Source organism: Rosa chinensis, chromosome 3 (assembly GCF_002994745.2).
Source record: "Rosa chinensis cultivar Old Blush chromosome 3, RchiOBHm-V2, whole genome shotgun sequence".
In the NCBI taxonomy this organism is placed as follows: Eukaryota; Viridiplantae; Streptophyta; class Magnoliopsida; order Rosales; family Rosaceae; genus Rosa; species Rosa chinensis.
Window position 1 is genome coordinate 44,673,872 of NC_037090.1, and position 13,891 is coordinate 44,687,762.

Consider the following 13,891-nt stretch of genomic DNA (forward strand, 5'->3'; position numbering starts at 1 on the left):
AGCACCAACATATCACGGTCCTCACCAGCACTGCCCCAATCCTCGAGGCCCCATCTTGGAGAGCGAAACCAGCACTGAAACTTCCACCGCTGCCCTCTGCTGCTTGATCAGAAACTAAGCCACCAATCTCCATGGGATTTGTGATGAGATCCGAGTGGATCTATCCACAAACCCACGATCCAGATCCGGTACGTACCCCACCTGCACCACCGATCGTCATCAGCCCGGACACCAAACCCTGTGCAGCCATCACCGTCAACTGGAAACAAGGCAAAAGAAGTCCCCCCGACCCCAAGATCCGATTACCTATATCAGCATCCAGTCCGGCCACACTCGAGTCACGCTGGCGAGGCCATGAGCCAGCAGAGGCGTGGCAGCGTAGGCGGACGAGTAGATTTTCTCTCTTAGGGTTTTTCTCTATTCTCTCTTAAGAAATCCTATAATCTTCTATACTTATGAAAACAGATTGTACAAATGTAGCAGTCCATTATTTTTAAACTTACTGTTATTAAGAGAAGAGACTTTTTAGCTAAAATAAAAAAATTTGATAGAAATAACACTAAAAGATTAAAATACTTTGAGAAATCACAAGAGCAATTATGACAATAACAAATTATAGTTTTATTAACAAAAATAAATAAAATAAATCCCACAACTCACTTTACTCTCCCACTAACTTCTTTCTGCAATAACAGTTTTCTTCCATTATATTAGCCCCTTAATATGTGCTTCGCATATGTCAATTGACTTTTATTTTTTATTTTTTAAAATTAAAAATTTACAACAATTTCTCTCTTGATTTTGGGGAAGCTTCTCCTTTTTTTTTTTTTTTTGAATAGGAATTGATTTCATTAGTAATCAAGCCCATGAAAACAGGCTAGAGTCTAACTGAACTTACATAAGAAAATTCGGAAAACCAGATAATCTATCTAAGCCAAACTAAACTCATTAGAGTCTAAAAGGACGCTCGTTGGAAAGCAAGTCTAAAACAAGCTAGATCAACCTCGCTATTCTAAGGAAAAATCATTTATCTAGTCTAATCCGTCGGCACACAATTGTGGTACAAATAACAACTAGAAACATCTTAGAAAAAGCTCATAGAGATTACTCCAACTAGAAGACTTGTAACCAGATGTCTAATAGTAGAGAGACCTAGAAAAATGATAGCTCCTTCCCCTTAGGGTTGGAGCCAGCATCATCTTCGGCCTCTTCAAGAGCCAACAACCTAGGCAACAGGTTGGTCTTGCCCTTCTTGTCCAAAGCATCTGCAACAAACTCAAACAGCCCAAACTTGAGCTTGAGTTCAGGCCCAAAAGCCCAAACCCGAGTAGATAGAGAAGAGCCCATCAGCCCAAGTCGGAGCCCAGGCCCAAAAATTCAAGCCCAAACCCGTGCCAAAACAATAGCAACCCTAGTCCCCAGTAGCCAGGATTCCTCTGCCGCCGCCAGTCCCTCCCGCGGATGGCCGTTCCACCAACGCATCAATCCGGCAGAAAGACCGACGCGCTTCTACCTTGATGCTTCCTTGACCACCAGAAGTGCACGCCTTGCCTTTCGACTCTGATGCACCTCTTCGACAAACCAAGCACGGATGTGTTAGGTCCATAATTACCTAGTAATTATTTCCCTAATCTTGTATTTTTGCTTAACCTTTGTGTTTATTTATATATATTTATTATGTTTTCCTTATCATGCTAGGAAATGATGGAGAAGTATGGAAATGTACTAAAAACTCAACTTTAGCACATTTTCCTACTCCGGCTAGGAGAAACGAGCTAAGTAAGGAAGGAGGAGCGGTAGACTGACCAAATAAACTCCAAATGAGTTAAAAATTTCCAGATCCATTCTAGACATCCTAAGAATCATTTCTTATGAAGAGTGTAAGAGCTAGTTCGGAGTGGAAGGCCTTCAAAAGTTTGGCCCAAGTTTCTGACTAAAAGACGAAAACTTCAAAACCGGACCTGTAAGGATTCCGGCAGCAGTTCCGGCCAAACCACGGTGAACTAAGCTCTGAAATTTTACCAGGATGATCTACACTCATGGAAGAACATTTTTTATGAAGAAGTCAAAGGCCAATTCCGAACTCTCAGTGGAGATTCATTTGAAGGAAGAAAGGAGAAGAAAGTGAGTAAATGGACAAAAAATGGGTCAACGGTGGTCAACGCCGTATTCCGGACATTTCCGGCTGAGTTGGCCAGCTAAGAACATGTGTGGAGGACAAGGAAGAGCTGAATAGGGTTAGAGACTTTTTTTTCTTTTTTGAATAAGGGTTAGAGACTTTAGGTGGGAAGACTTTAGGTCTAAGTTATTTTGAAATTCAAAATTTGAAAGATGACAAGTGGTCTCATTCCTACACCTTACACCTTTGTCTCTCATTTATTACCTTATTTCCCTACACAATGATCCTTCTACCCTTACTTTTTCTCCTCCACCAAAATATCTATGGGCTTTCTAGGTCATTTTTATGTGGAGTCAAAAACTAGATCCACATTTTCTGCTTACAAATTTGTCAATCATATCTAGCCCTTCATTCCTTTTGATCTCCACCCTTGATTTGAATTTCCTTGGCCTTTAAATAGGCCATTCTCTCTCTCCAAAACCTTGCATCCCCTTGGCTCCCTCAGTTTGGAGCACGAAAATCTGTCTTTTCTCTAGTTTTAGGTTAGTTTTTCGTACCTTGTACATAGTTCTTTAAGTTTGTGTGAGAACTAGGTATGTAGGCACTTGGGTTTCACCAAAACCGAAGTTACTACACACTCTAAATCAATCACAACACTTGCTTTCACACATTCAAGCCTTTGTTCTTCTTTGTTCTTAAGTTTTGTGGATGTGTATGGTGTTTTGGGTTATAAAACAGAAATTCCCATACCTTGAAGCAATTCTCTATCATTTGACATCTTTGAGAGCTAGGTGGGAGGTTGGGTAGTTCTTCTCTTTTCTCTTCCTTCTCTCTTTAATTTGATGTTCATGGCTTGTATTTGTAATAACATGTGTTGTGAGTAGTTGGATTTGAGACTAGGGCTAGCTCTAGCCAAACTCATATGCAAATTATGTAAATTTCCATGTGTTTGATGTTTGTGCATGTTTTGAATCTTTTGGCTACTATACTTTCATGTACCCCAAGTGTGTTTATAGATTTATCACCTAGAAGCATGCTTCAGGAAATTAATGAATCGGAAACATGAACTTGATAAACTCTTGATTCCGTGAGCATGTGTAGCTAAATAGGTGGTGGCTTAGCTTATTCCTACGGAAAGAACTAAGTTGCTTGAATTTCTTACTCTAAACTTAAAGCATGATGTTGTAAGTTTAGGTCCCGGAAGAATTTAGGCTCACAACACCATAGGCCATTTAGGATCCGGAAGATTTGAATGGTATAAAGGTTGTGTAATTTAGCTTTGCTTCAGAAGAGATTGTTAAATTGCGTGACTAGTTGGTTTCTTGGTAGCTTCACCAAAGCACTAAGGGGAAATTTATCAAAGCATGTTATTACATCAATTATGGGTTACATTTTGTGCATGAGTAAGGTTAGGTGTGATACCTAAGTCTCTATTCTTCTCATTGATTTAGTCTCTACCTTTTTATTTGTTTATTTTATTTTATGCATTTAATTTTCTTTATCCAAATTAAAATCAACTAAGCCGCTCACTACCACAATTGTTAATACCATCTTCATGATCTTTAGATTCCAAAGGGCTAGCGTTGTGAACTTGTAAAAAGGGTAGACTTTACATGTGTTTTCTAGGTTTATTTTCATGGTGATCTAGCTAGGGTAGAGTTACTCAATCCTTTGGGTACGATATTCTTTACTTTTTCCCTTTACTAAAACTTGACCTCCTATACTTGGGAGTAGGGCACATCATACACCAAATTTGCACTTATTTTATACTCAATGATGTCCCCCAACAGGACGCTTCCCCTGTCTGCGCCGACGTTGATTAGAGAAAGCACTCGATCAGACCCCCGATTCAACAGCACCAGAATCAATTTTGCAGATGACCCGACCCAGGACTTGCTGCCAGAATCGATTCTAAAGAAGAAAAATCTCCTCGCCCAGGAAGACACTGTCCTCCAACGAAGAGTTCCTAACGGAGAACGTCGCTAGGCACGACAGATACCAACCGAGATGGAGGCGCCGTTGCTAGACTCTAAACCCTAAGTAGGGTTTGCTTTATCTGGAGCTCATACCCTATGTTTGTGTATTGTTAAAGCTCGAAGCTTCTCCTTTTTTAATGAAAGGTATTGCAAAATTTTCAAATATGATATACTCTATTGACTATCTTATTCTCACATATAAATAATTTATTTATTAATATTTATATTATGTGAGGGCATATATGGTAGTTCAAAAATTTAACAATTTCCTCAAGAATTTATTTAATTATATAAGATTTTCTTTTTTATTTTTTGACAAAAAAAAACTTACACATACAAAACATGTGTAGAGGAATGCTATATATATATATATATATATATATATAGTAATCTTTTCTGCTTATATTTGTTTAGTATTTTTTTTCCCCACTAAAGCCGCCAGTTCGAGTTTGGAATTAAAATGCTAGAAGTGCCGGGGTCTGGGTTGGATGATGGGGAAAAGACGAAGCAATTTTGTAGGAAACGAAAACGCCAACCTTTTTAAAAGATGGGCTTGGAGCCAATCTTTCAAAAAGGAAAGAATAAAGCAGAATCCTAATATTGAGTAATTAGAATATTGTTAATAAAGAGCCTTGCCTTGAGAGAGGTGTCCTATTAGAATTAGAATTAGAATTTGGGTTGGGAGTAGGACTCTCTCTCTGTCCCACGAGACACATTGCGGAAGAGAGAGAGAGAGAGAGAGAGAGAGAGAGAGCGAGAGAGAGAGAGAATGGCTAATGAGGAGCATTGTTGGGAATGGGCTCGAAAGCATTTGGAGTACAATCTGTGCTCTACCAAAGACGGCGTTTCGTTGGTGTTGGGTGTAGTCAGTGTTGCCAGTTGGGGTGTTGCCGAGGTCCCTCAAATCATCACAAACTTTAAGCATAAATCCACAGACGGCCTCTCTCTCGCTTTCTTGATCACTTGGATTGTTGGGTATAGAATTTCTTCGTCTTCTTCTCTTCTCTTCTCTGTAGTTTTCCTTTATATCATTCATGACTTGGACGCCGTTCAGTTTACTACACTACTTCTATCTTTGCTGTTTGGCCATGTAATTTGTTTATGTGGACTTGTTATGCAGAGACCTTTTTAACCTTTTCGGCTGCATGTTGGAACCAGCTACGGTGAGGGTCAAACTTGATTTTATTTTCCATGTTCTGGGCAATACGTACAGCATGCATTCTTGAATCTAGGAGGGAATGACTTGTTTTCTTTTTAACTTATAAATTTTATATTTTATGTAGCAGCCCCACATCACTACATGTTATATTGAGTGCCTGCAGTGTATGTATTAACAGTTTATGTGAGAAATTCCACCTCCCCCCAGGACTGATCTGGACATGCATGCTTTATGTTCCGCCCTGTGGCTTCAGGTTCATTTCATTCTAGATTCACATTTGATAGGGTTTAGTGGATTATTCAGGGTCCATGAGTTTGGTGGGATTGAGAAATTAATGGACTTCTTGAAGCAGTAAGACTTGACCAAGAGAAGGCCACCTACCACACACCAGTGTCAAGGCTCGTCAATTTTAACCTTGACTTCCTCTAGCCTTGATAAATCTAACCTTAACTCCCTCCAAAGCTTGTTAGAACTTACATAAGTACATAAGTAGACATTTCTGTCCTTTAATATATGTCAGTTCTAATCGTCAGTAAGCTACTTCCAACAATCTTCATTTCTTGGATCTCCAAGGCATATATCTGTGTTCTTAGACACCTCTCCTATAGAATTTCAAATTCCTGTCTTCTATCATAAATGACTGAGGTTCATTACTTCATTTGGAAAAGCTTATTGTTGGAATAAGAATTTCTAATCAAATCTCGTCCGGACAAGTAAGGAACTTGTTCACACGAAACTGTGCAGAGCTCTCAATTGTGTGGAAGATCAGTTTTAGTCGGTATATAGTAAAATTTTATTGCATAACTAGCCACCTAGCATGTGAGATTTAAGGTCTCTATGTCCAATTCTACATGAGAGATGGAACTTCAAACCTTTGACTTGCCTTGGTATTTAACCATGTGTGGTCTTCATTCTTTTCTTCAACACTCTTGGTTCTACTCTTTCCTCCAATGCTCTATGAAGTTAGTAAGAATGCTGGCTTTGAATTGTTGTCACTTCCTCTAGGAAGAGAATCTATATGTTCAAGGAATCGCTCCTAGAGGCCTTTAGGATCACACCTACGGTAAGGTTGTGTCAAACAAACCTTGAGAGAAGCTATGGATTTCAACATGCATTCAATTGTCAGATCTCCATCTGAAATTACAAAGATGTAATTTACAAGTGCCAAGCTTCCTGCTGTACAAGCTCATGTCTGAAAACTCTCATACGTGCAAATATAGACATCTCAAGACCTGTCCAACATTAGAACTATCTGAGTAATGCATAATATTTAAAAAGCAGATTTTGTCACCACGGAGTGATACTAAAGTTGAATAAGTTGATCCTTCGGCAGCAATGTATACAATCTGTTTTTATCTATCTAGAGGACTAGATCATATATTGCAAACAGAACTTGCTAAAAGTCTTCTATCTATGAATGGATTTGGATGGTGTACAGAGTTCAATACAATTTTGTTTATTCATTGTGGTATATCAATATTCTGAAAAGAAAGTTAATATTTAAGAGAAGACTCTGGTCAGGAATGAGGACCATGATGCTTATTAGACTGTTTTGTTTAATTGGTTTCCGAAGAGATTTAAGATGATAATGTAAGCATGCTATAGGCCACCTTTACTAGTTCTCTTCTTTCATTTTCGAGCATATATTGTGTACCAGAAACAAAAATGAAAATTATTGACAACTGACTGTGTGTTTGTTAAACTTGCTTATGCAGCTTCCAACCCAATACTATACGGCAATGGTATGCTTGTTGACTGAAACTGCAATTTGATTTCAAATCAACTTTTTTCTTTTACTTATATTTCCCTCATATCATTAGTAAATCAGTTGATGTGATATTTCACCATTCTCTTGGTATGCAGTTGTATACAGTTACCACCATAACTCTTTCTGTCCAGACCATATACTATGGTTACATACATCCTCGACTAAAATACAATTCGAGACACAAAATGGTTAGAAGCTGATTCACTCATATCTCCCCTATTTCTTTGGGGGATGAAGTTCGCACCCCCTTTTTTACAAAGCTCACGATCTCCATGAGTAGTTTTTCAATGGACATGTGCATGGAGGGAGGTGTGGTTTGTAAAAATGTGCATTTTACTTGGGAGTTGAACTGCTTTTTGTCTTGCTCCTTTTCTACTTTTGTTTTCTGTTTGCTGTTTTTGTTTGTTAATATTACATGGAATTCCTTGAATCCTGTTATTTAAAAAGACATAATACCTTTAATTCTCTTATCTTAATGTAGGATTCCAAATCTGATCTGACTGAGGTTCCAGGAAAATCGAGAGGAAGCAATAGTGATTTCTTTGGGAATCAGGTTGACATTGTTGGCCAGAGTAATGGGTTTGACACCTCCAGTAGAGGAAACGTTTTGAGTTCACCTATTTCTCTTCCTCCAAGTAAATCTCCCAGAAGAGAATCATATTACATGTAATTGATATTTCTCCTCAAGTATTCATTCATATTACTGATCCCTTTTACCCTTTCACCTGCTCTTTTTTTTTTTTTTTAATTGATGAAAGACTTTGATTTGGCTCACTAAAGTTAGAATTCCATTATGTCTGGTAAATGAACTTAATGTTCAATATATGTTTCACTGATCATTTCCTTACCAGCAGTTTACAGATTTCACATTCATCAATATACTTGAGCTACCAACTTTTATACCATCGATATTCTTCATGTAGGATTTAAATAGAAACCTTTCCATGTTATAAACTTATAATTGCATTGTGTTCTATGTGACCACTGAGCTTCCTAGTCCCTTCACTTTTATGTTTGTATTTTACTTCATTTGTTTCTGCATATCTCTCCCTGTTCCTGTCCCTCTCTCTTCACACACACACATGATATATGTATTAATTGAAATAAAATATGGGTCTAACCTGTTAGATACATATCTAAACACTTGACATGCATGATGCATATATTATTTAGTCCCCTAGTTAAGAACCCAATTAGAGAATAACTCGGATTTTATGGACATCTTATATCCAAATTTTGTCGACTGATTACTCATGCTTTTCAGCTATCTGTGTTCTAATGTCATGAAATTCAAATTGGCTAAGAGGTGTTTTGACCTCTGTGCGGAATTTGTGCAACTATCTTCAGACAGTTTCAGTTTTAATTTGGCACATTTTATTGATTAGCCTAACCTTCAACAAGGCCGAAATAGTAATTATCTAAATTTTGTTGTTGAAAACCATGATCATATTTGAAGTTCTCTATTTTGCTTGAAAATTCATCAGATCAGCAAGATCTCTGTCAAGGAGTCATACTCCTACAGAAGGATCTCATTTAGCACAAAAAATGAGTGGTACATCTAATCGTATTCGCAACTCCAATGAAGAGCCCTTGCTTGGTTCACTTGCATCTAGACAATCTGCACCAACAAATGTCAAGACCGTGCTCTGTGTGGTGAGCACTTCATTGTTGATTATACACCATTATTGGAAATATGATCACAGGCTGAAAACATGTCTTTTTCATCTAATATAGGTCTCTCTGATGACTCTCTTTGGCACTTTTAATTATCGATCAGCAGACAATAAAGGACATTTGATTGTTGATTCAAATCCAGGAGTAGTGATGCTAGTAGGAAGAAAGCTTTTGCAGGTACTCAAAATTCAAAAGTAGCAATTTACAAAGAAAAACTTTTAATCGGGCAACTCATATGTAAAGTTTCCCATTTGATATAACCAAGAAGTTTTCCATTTGGCATGGAAGTGTTGCCAATTTGATATCTGCTTTCGGAAACATCATATAATCAGTGTATATATGGTGTCTGTCTGCATGTATACATATCATTTTGTCTGATGTCTATCTGCATGTGTATATATCATTTTCTGTATCCGTAAACATATCTGTGGCTTGGGATAGTCTTGTACTTGAGATGGTTGGTTATAAATTTTGAGCTATTCAATAAGTGGCAATTAGGTGGAGTGTTGATAGAGGTGCCATATCTTTTTTCCTCATTATTGTTTTGAAATTTGGAGTTCTAACAAACTTTTAAGAGTGAGGAAGAACAGAGTTATATTTCAGGATTTTTTTTTTAATTCTTGTGCATATATCTTACTCGTTAAGCCTTTTTTTTCCTTTCCAGTTTTATGCTAAGTTCTATAGACGTTGTAATATCACCAAAGATGGAGAATGAAACATAAGCACTGTTCTTTTCATGATTTTCTTTTTGAGTTTCAGGTACATAGTGGGCTGTTGCAAGAAAAGGATGTTAAACATAGCAGTGTGATTGGACATGTCCTTGGTTGGGGAATGGCAGCTATTTACATTGGTGGAAGGTTTCCTCAGATTTTCCTAAACGTGAGTTTTACCATTAAATTAGCTTATAAAATCCCAGATGCTCCTCCTCCAGAAGTATATGCAACTGTTGTATGACCAAATATCAAGGAATAATCCCTGAACTCTGAAGAAACTAAAATCAGATTCTCTCCCCACATAATATCCAGCCCCTCCTCACACCACCAACAATTTTTCTGTTTATGATGTTTCCCCACCCACTTCCTAAAACCTCAATCTTCCCCCTCTCCCTTCCCTACCATTGCTGCGCTGCCAAATCTCTTTCCAGGGACTTCGGCTTCAACTGTGAAACAGAATCTACCAGTACCTTTGTTTTAATCCTTCACGTGATATCTTTTTGTGTCTGGCCAGAATTTAGATTTTAGAATGTTGACATTTGTCTTACTGTGTCAGTTTTCTAAGTAATACTGACCTCTGTTCTTGATCAATTTTGCAGTTCAAAAGAAGCAATGTTGAGGTAAGCATTTTCACGTTGAAGCACAAGCAGAGCTAGGTGGCTTCTTTTGTTTTTAATTTCAATTTAATTATAGTTAAGTTATTGGATCTAATCAATCAGCAATCCTAAATAAAACATTATTATGGAAGAATAAAACAAGTAATCAGAGCTAACCAGATATATATATATATATATATATATATATATATATGAGAACCCTAAGCTACACAACTATACTAAGTCATACGTACAAGGCATATGATCCCCATCACTTTCCCCACAATGCCGACAAGCCTTCAGGGAATTAAAAGGCTACCCTAAGTACCCTGTGTCCTTGCTACTACAATGATATTAATGTTAGGGTAGGTAGTTCTGCCACTTGACAAGGATCCACTAGAAAGCTCCTGTGGGGTAATATCAGTTGCTACACCTGAACATTTTCAATCTCATGTATGAGCATAGGGAACATAAGGGAGGATAAGCTATGGGAAACTAGAGAGCGCCTTTGGCGCTACTGTAATTTGGACGCCTAATAATTACCTTCAAAGGTATATCAAGTAAATGATCTTAGATTTGAGCTTATGGAAAATAAAGAAGGGTTGAAGAGAACAAATATGTAGCTTTATGAAAGCATTCTTGTGTAGTGTTACACGTTATATTGGTTACTTGTTTTGGACTTTTGATCCCTGAGATGAACTTTAACGGGTAGTTTATAGTTGTCGTTACTCATAACTCAAAACAGATATTTTTTGTTTTTGGTTTTGTTTTCTTTGTTTTGTTTTGATTTTAATATGAAGATCTTGAGTGAGTTGGGCAAAAGGATTCAGTAGATTGAGAAAGCCAGTAGTTTCGAGAGATTGGTCGACTGTCAATGGGTTGGCAAGGAGAGGTACAACCAATTTTGGAAAGTTTGGATGACACAACAAAATTGGCCTCGGTCACCTTGCAATTGATAGCAATGCCTTAATACCGCAGGGTCTTCTAGAATTTACCTTTCTTCATAACCTCCATGGACGCCATTATAATTCTAAGGTCCCAGAGTTACTTTGCTCAGGTCAATTCCCGAATGACTTGAACCTTACATGGTTGGCAGAGCTGCCCTGAGCTAATGTGATGAACCCGGAAAGGGAAGTTGTGATTGCGTATGTCAAAGCATCAAAATAGGTGTTTTTACCTCATTTAAGCTGTTAGATTGCAAAAGCATAAGCTTCTAGTACACACTTAGAGCATCCTCCCAGCGTCTAGTACACACTTGAGAATTTCATTGTTTTTTTGTGCTGTTGCATGCATGATGGGAGAGAAAGAAGATGATAGTTTTCTTTATACTGTGCAGGGCCTTAATCCTTTAATGTTCATCTTTGCTATTGTTGGAAATGCCACTTATGTAGCAAGGTGAGTATTTTTTTTTCCCATCCTTTCTACTATTTAGTCTTATTGTTCAATTTAGCATTTTTGCCAAATTCAATTATGTACTTTGTTACAAGAGTACGAAACTCAAAAGGTTTGTATTGTTGAAGTAGAATTCTTGTATTGTTGGTTCAACTGTCACTTTATTTCATTTCATTAACGAACATGATATCTGTTTTGCAGCATTGTTGTGAACAGCTTAGAATGGTCGAAAATCAGACCAAATCTAGCATGGCTAGTGGACGCTGGAGGGTGTATGTTTCTCGATATTTTAGTATCCTTATTTTATCACCACCACACATGTTTCTCTAAATATATCATATCTAATTTTAGGGGCTATGCTTTTTAACTCTTAAGTACTATAACGTGCATTCCCAAACTATCCAAAATCTGTTGATGTCATGATTTTAGTTGGAAGGTTGAACATTTTGCTGGTTATACTTCTCTTCAAGAAGCAAAATATTATGAACATACTGGGATTGAGGTACCTTAATATCTTGAAGATACTTATACAATTTATCTACTTTCGGTATTGGAGACAACGAGAGCTAGAGAGTAAGGGTGGGGACTCCAGCGCAGCCTAGTATGGAGTGACAAGAACTTTTCAAGGTCTCTCTCTCTCTCTCTCTCTCTCTCTCTCTCTCTCTCTCTCTCTCTCTCTCTCTAACAAAAACATACACACACGTGCAAAGCATGTTTTTGATGTGGTATTATATTTAGTAGCATCATTGACTTGAACTTTGTTGGGTTCTTCGAGAGAATGGTAAACTGATACTGCCGAGATTTCTGCACTGTTTTGTATATGGGCAGAGAAATTTTTTGAGAAGCTACCTTTTTTATTTAGTGTCTTCTTTTGAGAACCAAGGATATAAGATATATTCTTTTCCCCAACCATTAGTCATTGGCATTTTGTTTAGATGAACAAGTATTATGTTGTGTTTTCCACTGTTTTTGTAGGAGTAGACAGAAATTGGAATCTAAGAATCATTGATATGATGTTTGATACACATGAGAGGTGAAGTCTGATTTTTGTAATATTTAGTTGGATATTCAACAGCCATTTGGTTCTGTTTTCTAGAGCTCTTGTTGAAGTAGACAAAGTTAGAACCTCTATATTGTTAATAGTATTTCTGGTACATGTGGGAGGCTCAAAGTCTGTAATTTCTGTAAGTGAGAAACTCGGCATTACAGAACACAGCCAATCTTCTAATGAGTTCTGTAATTGTTCTAGGATTTTAACTTCACTTCTAATAAAGTTTAGCTGTGGACTTGGCATGAAGTATTGTCTGATGTGTGAAAATCCTTTGTTCCAATTAATGCACATATTGGTTTTGGTAGAATAAAATGTTCCAAAAAGAAGTATCATTATTGGCCTTAGGAGTAATAATTTGTTGCTCATCATTTTTCAGTCTTATATGTTTTGCTTATATTCTGATAACCTAAATAACTCTTCGCAGACAAAGGAAATTTTCTAAAAGTCCACTACAAGATGGATGGTGCCAACATAATGCAAATTCTGTGGGTTTATCTTCAGAAAGCTGCACCAGAAGAACATCTATTATTTGCGGCAACTATGTAACTGCTTTTTATGGTTGCTGCAGTTTTCACTTTTGGTTTGATGCGTTTTACTGCTTGTATAATAGTTTCTGAAAAAGAGTAGACGTTTAGTGTTGCCTTGCATGTGCCCCTTTACCAGAAGAACATCTATTATTTGCGGCAACTATGTAACTGCTTTTTATGGTTGCTGCAGTTTTCACTTTTGGTTTGATGCGTTTTACTGCTTGTATAAGAGTTTCTGAAAAAGAGTTGACGTTTAGTGTTGCCTTCCTTTTTTTTTTTTTCTTTTTTTTTTTTTCCTGTTTCGCGGCTGGACTGCTGAATTTCATCCAACATTTAAAACAATAATTTTGAGGTTATATTACAATGTCACTACCCAATCTACTGTACCGGAAGCAAACGAGTGAAAAAGTCACCCAGAGAACTGTAGATGGTGAAGAATTCCTTTTCAGGATTTGTACATCAAGGTAAGAAATAGTATAGAAAATAGATTGAAAGAAACTCTCAAATAATTAATGTATATGAATGAGCGTTAACAATTTATGTATGCTCAAGATTTTGCACTTCATTTATGTTGCAATTCATTTATGATAGTCATGGAAACAATAAAGTTCATTAGCAGGTGGTACGACGAAACAAGGGAATTTAAGGTCGCTTTGCGTTGGATGCTCTATATCCTCCTTACAATGATGGCTTTGTTGTCTTGGGGAACGTTGAAGCTTTCTTCTTCTCCAGAGTTTTCTTGGTCATCAATACGACCTATCCTTAATAGAACCGATCCGATTCTTTGAACAACTTGAATTTCATACTATTTGGTTTGTCTTGTCCATGAAATAAAGCTTCAGATTTGAGGGAACATTTACTTATTTGGAATGGGAATGAAAATGGAGGGAATGGTTATGGGGTAAAAGTATTCGTG

The 13,891-nt window shown here is 37.2% G+C and overlaps 1 protein-coding gene across 1 annotated transcript; it reads left to right on the forward strand.

Moving 5' to 3' along the window:
• Positions 1-4,767: 4,767 nt before the first annotated feature.
• LOC112194925 lies at positions 4,768-13,318 on the forward strand. The gene is made up of 13 exons (XM_024335182.2): positions 4,768-5,070; positions 5,216-5,258; positions 6,970-6,996; positions 7,118-7,210; positions 7,504-7,688; positions 8,507-8,675; positions 8,757-8,873; positions 9,456-9,575; positions 10,009-10,029; positions 11,342-11,400; positions 11,599-11,689; positions 11,919-12,024; positions 12,873-13,318. Exons 1-12 carry the CDS (start codon positions 4,865-4,867, stop codon positions 11,997-11,999), a joined length of 1,212 nt encoding a protein of 403 aa, XP_024190950.1. The 5' UTR covers positions 4,768-4,864; the 3' UTR covers positions 12,000-12,024; positions 12,873-13,318.
• Positions 13,319-13,891: the final 573 nt, after the last annotated feature.

Coding starts and splice junctions, on each gene's coding strand:
- LOC112194925 (XM_024335182.2), top strand. CDS start 4,865: ATGGCTAATGAGGAGCATTGTTGGGAATGGGCTCGAAAGCATTTGGAG. Junction 5,071..5,215: donor TTGATCACTTGGATTGTTGG/GTATAGAATTTC, acceptor CTTGTTATGCAG/AGACCTTTTTAACCTTTTCG. Junction 6,997..7,117: donor CCCAATACTATACGGCAATG/GTATGCTTGTTG, acceptor CTTGGTATGCAG/TTGTATACAGTTACCACCAT.